At 37.7% G+C, this 14,295-nt stretch overlaps 2 protein-coding genes across 3 annotated transcripts in view; one reads left to right on the plus strand and one right to left on the minus strand.

The window, feature by feature from the left end:
- LOC136836704 (bridging integrator 3-like) overlaps positions 1-8,647 on the plus strand; it is a 34,116-nt gene extending 25,469 nt beyond the window's left edge. The window contains exons 5-7 of the mRNA XM_067101209.1: positions 3,620-3,790; positions 4,894-5,046; positions 6,617-8,647. Of these exons, the coding sequence (XP_066957310.1) occupies positions 3,620-3,790; positions 4,894-5,046; positions 6,617-6,763 (471 nt within the window). The 3' untranslated portion in view covers positions 6,764-8,647. The remainder of the gene's footprint in view (positions 1-3,619; positions 3,791-4,893; positions 5,047-6,616) is intronic.
- Positions 8,648-10,200: 1,553 nt separating this feature from the next.
- The window catches only part of LOC136836703 (protein spinster-like), a 96,425-nt gene continuing 92,330 nt past the window's right edge, over positions 10,201-14,295 (minus strand). For both annotated transcript variants that reach the window (XM_067101207.1, XM_067101208.1), the window contains exon 11: positions 10,201-13,898. In XM_067101207.1, the coding sequence (XP_066957308.1) occupies positions 13,804-13,898 (95 nt within the window). In that variant the 3' untranslated portion in view covers positions 10,201-13,803. The remainder of the gene's footprint in view (positions 13,899-14,295) is intronic.

Below are 14,295 nucleotides of genomic sequence, written 5' to 3' on the forward strand. Positions count from 1 at the left end.
CTGTGGAGCAAGTCCTGGAGCTGGACTCCCCAGGATTCTACAACCGACTGTTCCTAGTTCCGAAGCAGTCGGGAGGATTGAGACCAGTCCTGATGTCAGTAGACTGAACCGCTTCATGGTGAAGGAGAAGTTCACGATGGAGACGTCCCAGTCTGTTTTAGGAGCATTAAGACCAGGAGATTCGATGGTCGCTCTGGACTTACAGGACGCTTACTTTCACGTTCCCATACATCCCCAGTCGAGGAAGTATTTGAGGTTTGTACTAGGGGGACGAGTGTTTCAATGCAGAGCTCTTTGCTTCGGGCTAAGCACAGCTCCCATGATCTTCACGATTATCATGAGAAATGTGGCGAGATGGCTTCACTTGGCGGGTATTCGTATCTCGCTTTACCTGGCCGATTGGCTCATCCGAGCCTCTTCACAGTCAAGGTGTCTGGAGGACCTGAATGCGAATTTAGAGTTGACAAAGTCCCTAGGACTTCTAGTGAACGAAGAAAAGTCCCATCTGATCCCGACGCAGTCCATCGTCTATCTGGGGATTCAGATGGATTCAGTGGCTTTTCAAGCTTTTCCATCCCAGGAACGTCAGTAGCAATGCTTAGAAAAAGTCTCATCCTTCCTAGGGAAGGAAATATGCTCGGTGAGGGAATGGACGAGTTTGCTGGGGACCATTTCCTCTCTGGAGAAGTTTGTTTCCCTGGGAAGACTTCATCTCAGGCCGCTCCAGTTTTTCCTGGCGGAAAACTGAATAGACAAGGAGAATCTAGAGGAGACCCTGAAGATCTCTCCCGTTTTCAAGATTCACCTGAGGTAGTGGCTCGACCCCTCGAGGTTGGCAGAAGGGGTTTCTCTATGCCTTTAGAGCCCCGACCTGGTGTTGTTTTCCTACGCTCCCAGGGAGGGATGGGGAGCAACACTAGGAGGGGAGAAAGTGTCAGGCACCTGGAGAGGGGAACAGGTGTCCTGGCACATCAATCTCAAGGAATTAGGGGCGATCCTGCTGGCCCTTCAATCCTTCGAGAGCCAAGTGTCAGGCCGAGTCATACAAGTAAATTCAGACAACTCCACAGCCCTGGCATACCTCAAGAAACAGGAGGAACTCGTTCCTGGTCCCTGTTCGCCCTGGCGAAGGAGATCCTGCTTTGGGCCCATGCGCGGGGATCACGATCCCTACGAGGTTCAGGAGTTGCAGAATATCCGCGGACCTTATCGGTCGACAGCGGCAGCTTCTACCGACCGAGTGGACCCTTCACGAGGAAGTATGTCAGGAGCTGTGGAGGTTATGGGGACGTCCCTGGGTAGATCTGCTCAGGCAGCCCCATTTCGAAAGGTACCTCAAAACTTCCCCGCTCTGAGTCTATCTGCATTCAGACTATCAGCCGACAACAAGGATCTTCACGATCTCTTGAGATCCTTTGAGACTGTCAAGGTACCTCATTCCAGGACGCCTCCCTGGAACCTGGATGTCGTCCTAAATTTTTTATGTCAAATACCTTGAGCCTCTTTCTTGAGCCGTCTCAAGAATGTGACAAGGAAGGTTTTTTTTTTTTTTTTTTTTTTTTTTTTTTTTTTCCTAACTGCTCTGGCTACGGCGAAGAGAGTTAGTGAACTTCAGGCTATCAATAATCATGTAGGTTTTAGAGGCCATAATGCAGTATGTTCTCTAAGCCGTATGTTCTTGCTAAAACGAGAACCCGTCTACCCCTTGGCCCAGGACCTTCGAGATTAAGGGTATGACGGAAATTCTCGGACATGAACCAGAAAGAGTCATGTGTCCTGTCAGGGCTCTCAAATTTTATTTGCAGAAGACTCGGGAAAGTCGAGGTCCTTCGACAGTCTGTGGTGCTCTGTCAAGAGGCCGGATTTGCCTCTTTCTAAGAATGCACTGGCGTTCTTTTTGAAGCACCATTTTAGACGCACTTTCCGACGTTCAAGACAGTGACTTGAGTCTTTTGAAGTTAAGGCTCACGAAGTTAGAGCCATTGCAACCTCGGTGGCTTTCCAGAAGAACATGTCCCTTTGCGATCTTCTGGGTACCACCTTCTGGCGAAGCAATTCGGTGTTCGCTTCACATTACTTGCATGGACGTGAAGGCGACATACGAAGACTGCTATTCGCGCTAGGACCATACGTTCCGCACTCCAGATTGGCCCCATAACACTTCTAGGCCTGGACCTCTGTCGGACTCCCAGGACCAGGAGAGGGCAAGTCGAAAGCCACAGGAGGGTTACGGGGCTTCCCCCGATCTGGCGTCCCTTCGGCAGGACCTGTGGTCGCTTCTGCAGACACAGTGTTGCGGGCAGGAGCGATACTCATCCTATCCTTTAGAGGTTAGGAAGTATATTTTAATCTTGATTTTGTTTTTTACGTCAGATCGGTCCCATAACGCTTCTTGGCCTGGACCTCTGTCGGACTCCCAGGACCAGGGAGAGGGCATGTCGAAAGCCGCAAGAGGGTTACGGGGCTTCCCCCGATCTGGCGTCCCTTCGGCAGGACCTGTTGACGCTCTAGGTCAGGTGGTTGGTTGTTGCTCCTTTTGCCCTCACAGTATGGCCTTATGATCTAGTCCCATTGTGGTCACGCCCCCGTGGACAGATCATCTAGAACTCACCAGCTATATAGGTCACTACCTTGCTGGAGACTCTAGTAAAGCAGAAGCAGGCTTGGGTGACAGTAATCACGAAGTCAGCTATGCTAACCAGGCCTGGACCTCTGTCGGACTCCCAGGACCAGGGAGAGGGGCATGTCGAAAGCTGTAAGTTGGCCATTGAGGGGACTTCCCACCGATCTGGCGTCCCTTCGGCAGGTCCTGTTGATGCTCTCGGTCAGGTGGTTGGTCGTTGCTCCTTTTGCTCTCACAGTATGGTCTTATGATCTAGTCCCATTGTGGTCATGCCCCGTGGACAGATCTTCTAGAACTCACCAGCTATATAGGTCACTACCTTGCTGGAGACTGTAGTAAAGCAGAAGCAGGCTTCGGTGACTGTAATCACGAAGTCAGCTATGCTAACAAGTAAGGAACCAAGGCGTCAATCGCCTACATATATTTGTTTCCTAAATCCTATTCTGTCTCTTCCCACCTCCAATGGTGGGATTCAGCTATATATATATCTGACAGGTAAGTTGCATGAACAAAATGATATTTTAATGATAAAATAAAGTTTGTTCATACTTACCTGGCAGATATATATAATCATAGTGCCCACCCTCCTCCCCTCAGGAGACAGTGGCACTAGAAAATCTGAATAGAAAATGGGAATGGTTTCTGATACCGCCTCCCAGCGGCGGGAATGGGTATTAACCACCTGGCCCACTGCGTGTGCCGCAAGTTTTTGGAATTCTGTCGGACTTCGGAGAATACAGCTATATATATATCTGCCAGGTAAGTATGAACAAACTTTATTTTATCATTAAAATATCATATTATGAAAATGATTACTTATTTTACAGGACTGACATACTAGAGCATTATGGAAATGGTGTAAACTTGAAAACAATCAATTCCAGGTCTTTGGATCATCTGAAATTCCATTTCTGTAGACTTTTCTTATCTATATGCTGAAGTTTTATTGCATTAGGAGTATATGTACTTTCACGACGCATAAATTAAATTTCTCAGATGAAACCGAAGAGCGAAGAAACAAGTTCAACAGTTCAGCAGGTGCTGGGAGACCCTGTGAAACAGTACCATGCTTTGTATGAACCTCTAGATACTTTTCGAAGACGTCGCGATGCCCAACTAATTCAAGTTCAGAAAACTCAAGATAAACTGGATAGATTAAAGTTAAAGGTTAGTTATTTGTGATAAATTTTATTCAGATCTCTGTTCCAATTTTATTACCAGTCAAGCAAAACAATTATTTAAGTCCTATTTGAATCCAAGTGTACTAGCGATAATTGTTTTCAAGGTAAGTTTGGTACAGTATTGATAAAATAATCTAATTGTATGTAAAGAGCCCAAGAGAGAAAATAGATATCATGTCCATGACTGATCTGATAGCTGAATGAACAATAGTCGACGCCAGGTTTCTTGATGGAAGGTCGTTTAGCAGCTGGTATGGAAAGGGATGAAGAGCTATATGTAAGGTAATTCTGTGTTGGTCACCTCAGAGGAAGAAACTACCCACTCCGTTCTCCAAAGACATGTTAGAAGACCTAATGAGCAGCCTTTCCAAGAAAGTTAAGTAACTTTGCAAAGGGAGAAGGATGAGCTGAGGATACAATCATACTTAGGCGCTCTTGTGGTGGCCCATCTCCAGATATAATAAGAGATAAAGAAAAGTTACCGTCTTCTCTTTCTCAAGAGAAAACCCACTATTATCACTACCATTTGACTTCTCCCGTACAAGACAAGACTCACACAGGTACCAGGAATGGAATAGAATATGAAATTTAGGCACAAAGCCTAGCACTGGGACCCATAGAGTCATTTAGTGCTATGGTGAGGATTAATGAAAGTGCAAATGAAATAAATAATAAGTTTAATCAGGAACTGGAAAGGGATTTGAAAGTGATGGTGAAGAATTTACGAGAGGAAGTAACAGATACCTAATGAGGGTTTTAAAGTTGCATATTTAGCATTTCCATAGAAATGATTGGACGAGAAGAGGTGCTTTCAGCGTGGCATGGCCGTTGGCTCCTAAAGAAATGGAAGGGTGGTGTCTGAACATGTCTTAATCCTTGTAGGATGAAAAATAGTCTTAGTCAGTCTTTCAGTCTACAGTGGGGACATTTTAAATTCAGTAGATCTTAAAGGAAAGGTCTAAGAAATGATGTTGACAATGATAGCTTTTTCTGCTGTCTAATCTGAGACTTTATGACATGACACCTTTTCTTTCGTGAGTTGCTGTATCTTTTTCTATGTTAATCCAATATTTTTCAAAATATTTTCAGGGGAAAAGGACTACTGATGTGATAGTGGAACGGGATAGTGCCCAGCGCCATTTGAAAGATCTTAATAAGCAGTTGCTAAATGAGTCCAGAAAGTTTCACTCTCTCCGTCAGCCTTTCTTACAACCTTGCATTCAAGCCTATGTTCAGACTCAGGTAAGTGGTTTTTGCCATTAACAAGAATTTGGCATAGTTGTTATGACTGTCAGCACCTTTCATAATTGCAGTTGTATTTCCAAAAAACAATGCATTTTATCACTTTAGCGTGTCAAAGAACATCAGCTGCACCACAGAGACTCAAGAGACCAGCTTGTTATTATTATTATTCAAAACCTTTCTTATGGAACAATCATAAAATACCATTAACAGGCAGAAAACGCAATGGAATGGGCTTTTTCTTTCTTTAAATTTCGAATGAATTTAATGCTTTGGTAAGTCTTTATGACTGTGGAATGATTTTAGCTTAATTTTCAGTTTTTTAGATTTTTGTGTATGTGATAGCCTTTTTAAAGTTATTTTTTCTTATGCAAATTTATTTTGGTGAAAGGATGGACTTTTACAGTATGTTTTTCTGGTTAATTTTTGTCATGATTTTAAATATATTGAGGAATTAGCTATAGTGCCTTCTGCTGAGTAAAATCCTGGGAAATTTTGTAAGGCATCTTGGCTTCTTTGCAAATTTAGGAAAAATAGCAGGTAGTAAACAGGAGTTTTGAATTTAATTAGTGTTTCAGGTTACAGATGGAATTTGTATTTTATTCTATTCAGGAAATCTTTCTAAGAAAGGGTGCCCTTAGAGATAAACAAGTGGGTAGTCATGACCATACTGTATTTTGTTTTCATTAATCAGATTATTACAGTATAGTATAATCCCTAATTCCTTTAATATATTAAATTGGTAGTACACTTCTTCCTTGAGTTTTGTGCTTAAGAAAAATCAGTATTTTTAGCAAAACATGGAAAGTTTTTACACTTTGTTCAGCATCATACCACAGTACTGTACATGGTTCATAGTATAATGCAGATGGCAGATATCGAGACATATCAGGACATTTTAACTTTGCCATTAGTATTTTTACACATGCTGATTGCAAGCCTGAAAACTGAAGCAGTTCTTTATGATGTACTTCTTTGCAAAAAAAAATTGCGGTACTGCACTGTACTTAAACTTGCATCTAACCATAATGATTAAAAGCAAGCAGTAGCATGTCCTGGTAAGGCTGAAAAAAATTGAGTGAATATAAAGTGGTACATTATGGAACTACATTAGATCGATTCACTTTTCAAAACATGAATTTTATGTGCTGTGTACCACTGTAGAGTGGTTATCTTGTTAAACTTTAAAGTGATGATACTAATACGTAAACTGAAGTACAGTGCAGTACTAATGAGCATTCATTTCCATGGTTTTGATGTGTTGAAATGTCATTGTTTTTTCATTTCAATGTTCTTAAATTATTTCCTATCAAATTTAGATGTGCAGTGTATTACCACATTAAATAACAGTAGAAATTTTCAGATTGCGAAGGATGGTGTCTTTAAAAATATATGCTTATGAGAGTTATTAGGGCATTAACAGAAGCAAAGTTAATTGTCATTGTAAGAAAATAACTTGAAAGCGAAGTGATGGTATAAATTAAAGTGTACAACCTCTAGTACTCATCATGCATTGTTTTCATCAGCTGGGTTGATGAAACATATCACAGAAATAAACTTTTCATTGTAGGTCGACTACTATGGTACTGCCAATTCACAGTTCAGCAGTCAGGTTCAGGTAAGTCGTGGAGCCCACCAGATTAAAGATGCTGAATACGAAGCAATAATGGGAGACCACTTGAGGAAGATTAAATCTCTCAACATTGTAGCAATGTAACATAAAAATGTTACTTAATTGTTGTAAATATTTTTTAATGTAACAACAGCAATGATTTGGGTATCTGTACGCAAGCTGTGTTTGAAATTCAGTAGTTTGGTAACCAATAGTAAAGTATGATTTGCAAAGCATTATACTTGTTTGCTGATGATATTTGTATTGATAATAGCATGGTACAACTGCATTTGTAAAGTTACTAGTCTCTTGAGAGGGGATGACGTAAGTGCAGGGGGGAAGAAGACTTAAGCGGAATCTCTTACAATTCATGTAAAAATTTAAAGGGGACCAGAATTTCAAAATACCTCATCTCACACTTTCATGCTTATGCATAGTCCAGCCTTTCATTAGTTCTAAAATATTTTATGTAGTTACTATTGATAATTAATACTGCATATTTATAGATTTTTGTAAAATTTTATATTCCTTAACACCATCCCTGTGTGAGCTTCATTTGAAGCTCAGAAGTCTTTTTGAAATAATGTACTGAATAATTCTTAGGACTCGGATACGAGTCTGAACTATGGATGGCTAGTTCAGAATGGCTATCAGCGGTGAGTTTACTGGGTCAAGCCTACTCTAGGAAATGTAAAATCTCAGGTTTTAATTGACGTGTGACTGGGGACACAAACTGGATAAGGATGTAAGCTAGCAGCTTCAAGCCACTTTTCAACATGCAGTAAACTTTGCCTACTGACAGCTTATGCAGTTGCCTGTGCTAAGTTTTACTGTCACAGTAATTGTTCTTCAGTAAAGAATGGTAATATAACTAGGGCCATTATTTTCATGCAGTGTAACCATGATACACAGTAAGATGTGTGTGTGTAAGATTTGTAAAATGGAATAGGAAAGAAATATTGGAGAAAGGAGTAAGAGTAAATTTGTGAATAAGGATGTTTGTGCCTTGTTAAAAGGAAACTACATTAGGTATGAAAGATTTAATGTATTCCATAATTGAGTGAGATATTGAATATGAATTTAATGATTTTTTTTGTTGTTAATAATGTTGCAGGTATATATATATTGAGTGATATTTGTGCACTGCAAATATTGGATGTTGTAAAATGTCCAGTGGTAATTTTGTCTTCACTTTGTGGTGTAGGTTAAAGAGGAGCATCATTGCTTTGAATGAATGTAATTGAATTATTATCCATCAAGCACCAGGTCAATGCAGAGCATATGGTGCTATATTGTGCTATTTATAGGTAAAGTATGTTCAAAATTATTGCTTGGAATGAAGTGTTTTATTTTTATAAAGGGAACCTTGTGTGTTAAATACACAAACTCCAGAACGGATCATTTAAATACCTTTTACTTAATAGAAATTGTAATTCAAGTACATTATAGTACTCATTACCAGAATTTTTTCGTAATATTGCTTATATTTGAATATTTTCTCCAGAGCATTGAAGGAATGGTGCTTCAGCTGATTGCTGATGGTTGAGAAGATGTTTTGGAATTTATGTATTTTTTTTATAGTCAGTACCAATGATTGATTCAGTACATGTATTCTTGTGATTTACTGTTTCCCACCATTACACTCTAATTTAAAACTTAGCTCTTGGAAACATAATTCCAGTTTTGCAGTGCTCTTAATATTAATTTCATTTTTTCTAGTACTGTATACTAGAACAAGTATTCTGTATCTGTGAAAATTGCAAAAATACATGTTGCTAATTGCTGTAACAGTTGGACATTCTAAGAAATGGCATATTCTGTGATTCCCAACTTTCTAGAGCTTTTTTTTTTTTTATTATTTTTACTGGTAACTTTTGGAAAATGTTCATATTCATGGGTCTGCTTGTTTCCACATGCAAAATACGGGAAAATGTTGCATCAAAGATTTGTGCAAAATATTGTTACCAAAAGTAAATTTAAGGAAATAGACTGGAACTTGACTAAAATCCATCATCAATTAATGGTAATGTAGAAACTTATATTTTATTAGTTTGCATATTTTGTGTAAAGCTGTTAAGATTATTTTGCAAGCCCTTGATTCACTGAAGGTACTTGGTGTTGGACCCCCTTCTTATGAAATAGTCACCCGACCCAGTGGCTGTGACTGAATTACTGGACGTTGCTTAGTGTAGATATGTTATGTGTAAACAGTGCCTTATTTGTGTACAGCATAGGGAATTGTGAAAGATTAGCACTGCTGTGCATATTGAACTCTGCAAATTAATTTTTGCTCCAAACAAGACCATTGTATTGTAGCCATATGCTCTAGGATGCAGGTTGGATGAATTTTGGTAATTCTGTTATATACCTAACCAGTCTACATTGGTGAATGTGATAAAAATTGTTAAAATTGACATCTCTTTGGCTCAATGCCAGAACAGTGATCTACAAAAGCCAGTCTAGAGCATTATCATGTGATGAGGATATACTCACGTGTAGATCTTTGAATCACAAAAGCAATGGGTATCAGAAATATTCATTCACACATTCAAGGTGCTGTATCATAACACAAGTCTCAGAGAAGGCAATGACAGGTAATATATTCAGGTGACCTACAGTTAAGAGCAGATTTGGAAGAGATGGTAAAAATGTTTGGAAGATGGAAGTGTGGAATGAAAGAGAGAACACTGAAAATCATTTTAAGCAAAACAAAGCCAATGATGATTGGAAAGGAAGCAAAAGAAAATGTCCTGTCAGGGAAGTGGTCACATGGAACTGTGTATAAAATAGTATCACGAGATGCCCAAAATGTATAAAAATTATGGAAAGAAGTGGAAGAACACTGTTGTGGTGGATGATTTGATTTATGAATACAGTACAGTAATTGGTCAGATGACTTGATACTGAATCTGTTAAGTATGTTATTGTGGAACGGCATGCATGAAAGCTTTGATATTTATCTTATCTTGCGGATATGGTGGACTGGGAAGCTGATATCAAGAGGGCAGTAAGAAAAGTAGCAATGGCCTGGGTTAGTGTTGAGATTGTTAGAATTATAGTAAATTAGTTTCAGATTTGGTAAACAGCAAAAATGTGCAAATTGGATGGTTTCTGAAGGAGTCATGATGAAAAGGAAAGATTCATAGTATGCTACATTTTGGAAAAAGACCATGATTGCAAAGGCTGAGATAGTCTGAATATTTGATAATGAGTGAGGACCATTTAAAAGTACAATTGTAGATAAGGAATTAGCAGAATGAAGACAAGCAAAGAGGCCCAGAAAATCTCAGAAATGAGACATGGATGGAGATTTGACCCACAGATAGAGTCAGGCAGAAAATGCAAGACAGGAGTGATCTCATTTTTTGTCCAACCCTGCAAGGGAATACCAGATGTTGATAACTGTTGAAACTGTTAATGAAATACCAAAGTGCAAAACATGAAGTTAATATTACAAAAGAGATTATTGGCCCTCAGAACAATAACAGTTCAACATTGGACAAATAATACATTAGCATGGTAGTGGTAATGAAAAAAACAAATTTGATCAACTTTTATTACATAATACAACATTAAATATACAGTACTGTACATCAATCATACCCGACATTATAAATGGATGGCTAAGTATGAGCCTAATGCACCAATATGAGTCAATGCAATTATTCTATGTACAACAGAATGTAAGAAACCAATTTATATATGCACTGTGTGGTAGGCTCTTTAGTACATTTGTACCATGTGATAAAAATTCAAGGACCAATACAGGGTATCTTCTAGAATGTATCAGAAGTTTGGCTGGCAAACCAGAAAATAATAATTTTTCAGCTATTTACACAAAGAAGTTGGCAATATATGTAAATTTGCTGCTGTTCAAGCTTGTAAATAGTTTTGTAGACATTTCATGGAACAACAATATATTACAGGATAAATCTGTGAAAAATAAAAATCCCAATAGCAGTATACCTCATAATCACAATTCCAAACCAAAAGGTCAGCTTTGGTTGCATCAGAAAAATAAAAGCTCTAGTAACTATCATCCCACATATAAAGAGGTAGGTATGTTGTAAGATTGAGGATGTGTCCACAGAAGCAAGTTCAAGTAATCAAATGATAGTTGTCAAACATATATACATTCTTGCAAGTAAGCTGAGAGGTTCCTTGCTAATAAAGGTAAGGAAAGGATAAGATACATCAATGGAGGAGAGAGAAAGGAGATACTTCTCACACAGGAGACAGTTTGTGCCAAAAATTGAAGAGGATTTGAAGTTATGCACTTCCAAAGAATAAAATAATTGAAGAGGATTTGAAGTTATGCACTTCCAAACAATAAAATAGTACTGGGACCTATATTCTAATATAAAATAAAAGAAATTATAGTATTCCAAAAGTACATTTACAAGTTTGTCAGTTGAGTGGAATCCACTTATGTGATAACCAATACTTGATAACCAATACTTTAACAAGCCAGACCAACTTTAAGGAAAAACAAGTGAATACTCAGAAGCAACAGGGGAAATATCTCTGATGTACTGATGGCCTGATCTTAAAGGTAACATGCTTTTAGGCAAGAAATTGTTAAAATTCAAATTACCATAGTCATACAGTACAGCACTGTAGTTACACAAATTTTCATGAGGTCCCTGTATTGAAACTAAAACCAAACATAAATTTAGACAACTAATGACAGATTTCTTCTGTTAAACACATTTTCACCTTAGCCTGATTTTTACTAGCCAATATCATCACATGAACAGTAATGGAATATTAACACATGAACATAAGACAGCTTGGATTATTACTGCCAAAATATTGAAAATGTCTAGCATTATCCCTGCATTACCAATGGTATAAATATTTATAAGAAAAATTATAAAAGGAATGATGTACGTAATGTAGGAGGTTGTCTCATACTTGCCATGTACTGCATTTGTTCAACACTCACTCACCAACAGAAATATATAATAAAAACTTGCCACCACTGACAGAGTTCTGCAGCCATGAACCAAGATTCACATACCAACAAACTTCACGTGGATATCACAAATGCATTGAAGAGACAGACACTAAAAGTGTAATTAAACAATGATCACTATCAACTCTTTGTTCAGGCCTACAAGGAAAATTATTCAAACAGCATGGCTGAAATTTAGTTTTCACATGTATCCAATGTGTCCGTTATTCTTTTCAAATAATACCCTGTACTTGTTATTGCCTCAGTAAATTTTGGCAACCATTAGTAACATGTATGGTAAAGTATACAGATCTAGACTCTGAAATTCAGTTTGCTCCATTTTCAAAATGTCCATGTAATCATTTGTCGTGTGTAAAAAAATCTGGAATAAGTTATAACAAAATTGTTCAAAGAAGTATTAGCATTTACACAGATTTTTGCACTAGTTTGCCAATTTGTGTGTAAAAGGTAAACCAAGCACTTTTTTAAGATCTTATATTCATTACTGTTTGTCTATGCTATGCAGTATTTCCTATCAAAGCTGCTATCTGGTTTGCTTAGTTGCTAATGACTCAACTCTGGTCCTATTCACAGCTTTTTGTCAAGTTTTACATAACATCCTATTAAGCCTATGGTTTCTCAGCCTGGTAATTAAATAATAAAACACCACACGGCAACACAGAAACATTGTACAACTACATTCAATGCAGAAAACATAAAAACTTGGAATGGGTTTCTTCAAATACTGAATTTTGCTCTCAAAAATGTATTTAGTATAGGACATATTCAGATGATACCTGGAAGGACCTTGTAAAATTCCCTTTACAGTGATACCTCTGATCATCAAAATTTTCAGAGGCAAGACTTGACAGATTTAGGCATAATTACTTTTCCCCAGAGAAAACCTGTAATACAAACAAAAATGCTTTGCCAATAAAGTAATAAAATCTGGCAAAAAATAAAAAAAACAGCTGATGATAAAACGATCAGGGAAACCCACTTTGTCCATCTAAGGTATATGTAAAGGAAAAATTAATTAAATCCACAGTTCAACATTGATATAAAAACACTGTATCCTGGGAATCATCAGACATCTTGCACTCATACTCCGGCACTATAAATTTCCTAAGTTTATGGTGAGTGAGAGCACTTGAAGAAACTTGTCATGGAGTAAGAAATGTCTGGCTGGTACAAGGTTATTAAAATCTTATTCAAAGTTTATAAAAACTGTATAGAATAAATTAAAATGGCTCTATTTGGACGTACTTATTAAAATTCATAGTAAAGCTTTGTAGAGGAACACTTACCTGTATATACAGTACTGGCAGGTGTGGTGACTTGGAAAATATAAACGCACACGTTCATACATGTACTACATTACAGTACAGATGTCTATCAGTGTGGAAAATTTTCCAGTGTCTTTTTCAACACAATATATCAATTTCTAATTCAACAACCTTCACAAAACATTTGAAGTCACCCGGTACCTGATCTGTGGTATTTCTTCCCTCTTTTAAGCACAGCCACTTGGCAATATGTAAAGTTCATAGCCACACTACCTTTTACTTTGGTTTCTGTGATATTTCTGCAGTTAATTAGATTAATAATTAAAGTGTAAGTTGGCACTCTAAAAAAGACCATAATGTATGCAGTAATTTGCAATGTACATGAATACTAAAATAGCATTTCATGTATTAATCACAAAGAGCCTTATCTAAGGGGCTTCTCTTATCCACAAGGGCACTAGAATATTCAACATTATAGCTAAATTAATTTCATTATTTTTATGACAAAAGTTTATTTCTTTTGTATAAAAATACACAAAACTACACATCGTGAATTCACCTTTCACGAGATCTATGTGCTTCCTTTCTGGATCTTTGAGAATCTTAAAATTAACTTTGATCTCAACCTTAAGTATGAGACAATGCACTTTGCATTTCACATATTGTTTCTTAATTTACAGAAAAACAGTCTAAAAGTTTTTCCATTACAATCTTTGCCAAGTTAAGTTGCAGGACTCTCCAGATATGGTGTCAGAGAGGATCACAGTTGACTTTCCAAAGGTTGCCTTATAGATAAAATAGAAATATTATTCAACAATCTTGGATGGTAATGTTCAATATCATGAGGGTGCACATGGCACCCTACAGCATAGGTAACTAACATATGACTAATTCAATTCAAGACCTCAAGTGAGGAGGTTCTGTGTCTGTTCCACCTCGGGATCATCGGGTGTTGATATGCTTTGACTGCTGCTTGAACTGGCTTCGTCTTCTGCATCACCTGTGGAAAAATTACATAATTAATTGTTGAGTAAAACTACTTTTCTTAAACTTTTGATTCTAAAATTGTACTATTCATAATTATACAAAAAGAAAAGCCTCTCGGTAGACTATAATATACTGTACTGCTAAAAAATTAATAACTTTTGTGGGAAATTCATCACACTACTAACAAAAACTATACAGTAGTTGCAATCAATTTTTAAATTTGCCTACCACAGTGAAATAACTGAAAATGTCTGATACTTATTGATGCTTCGTAAAGCTAAAGAATGCAAGCAAGAAGTCAATTAGATGCATACAGGCTGTGGACAAAGAATGTTTCTTACTAATGGGCATCAAAGCATCTTGAAAGTAGGTGAGAGTCAGAAAGGAGGTCAACTAGCAATTCAACCATG

Source organism: Macrobrachium rosenbergii, chromosome 56 (genome assembly GCF_040412425.1).
Source record: "Macrobrachium rosenbergii isolate ZJJX-2024 chromosome 56, ASM4041242v1, whole genome shotgun sequence".
In the NCBI taxonomy this organism is placed as follows: domain Eukaryota; kingdom Metazoa; phylum Arthropoda; class Malacostraca; order Decapoda; family Palaemonidae; genus Macrobrachium; species Macrobrachium rosenbergii.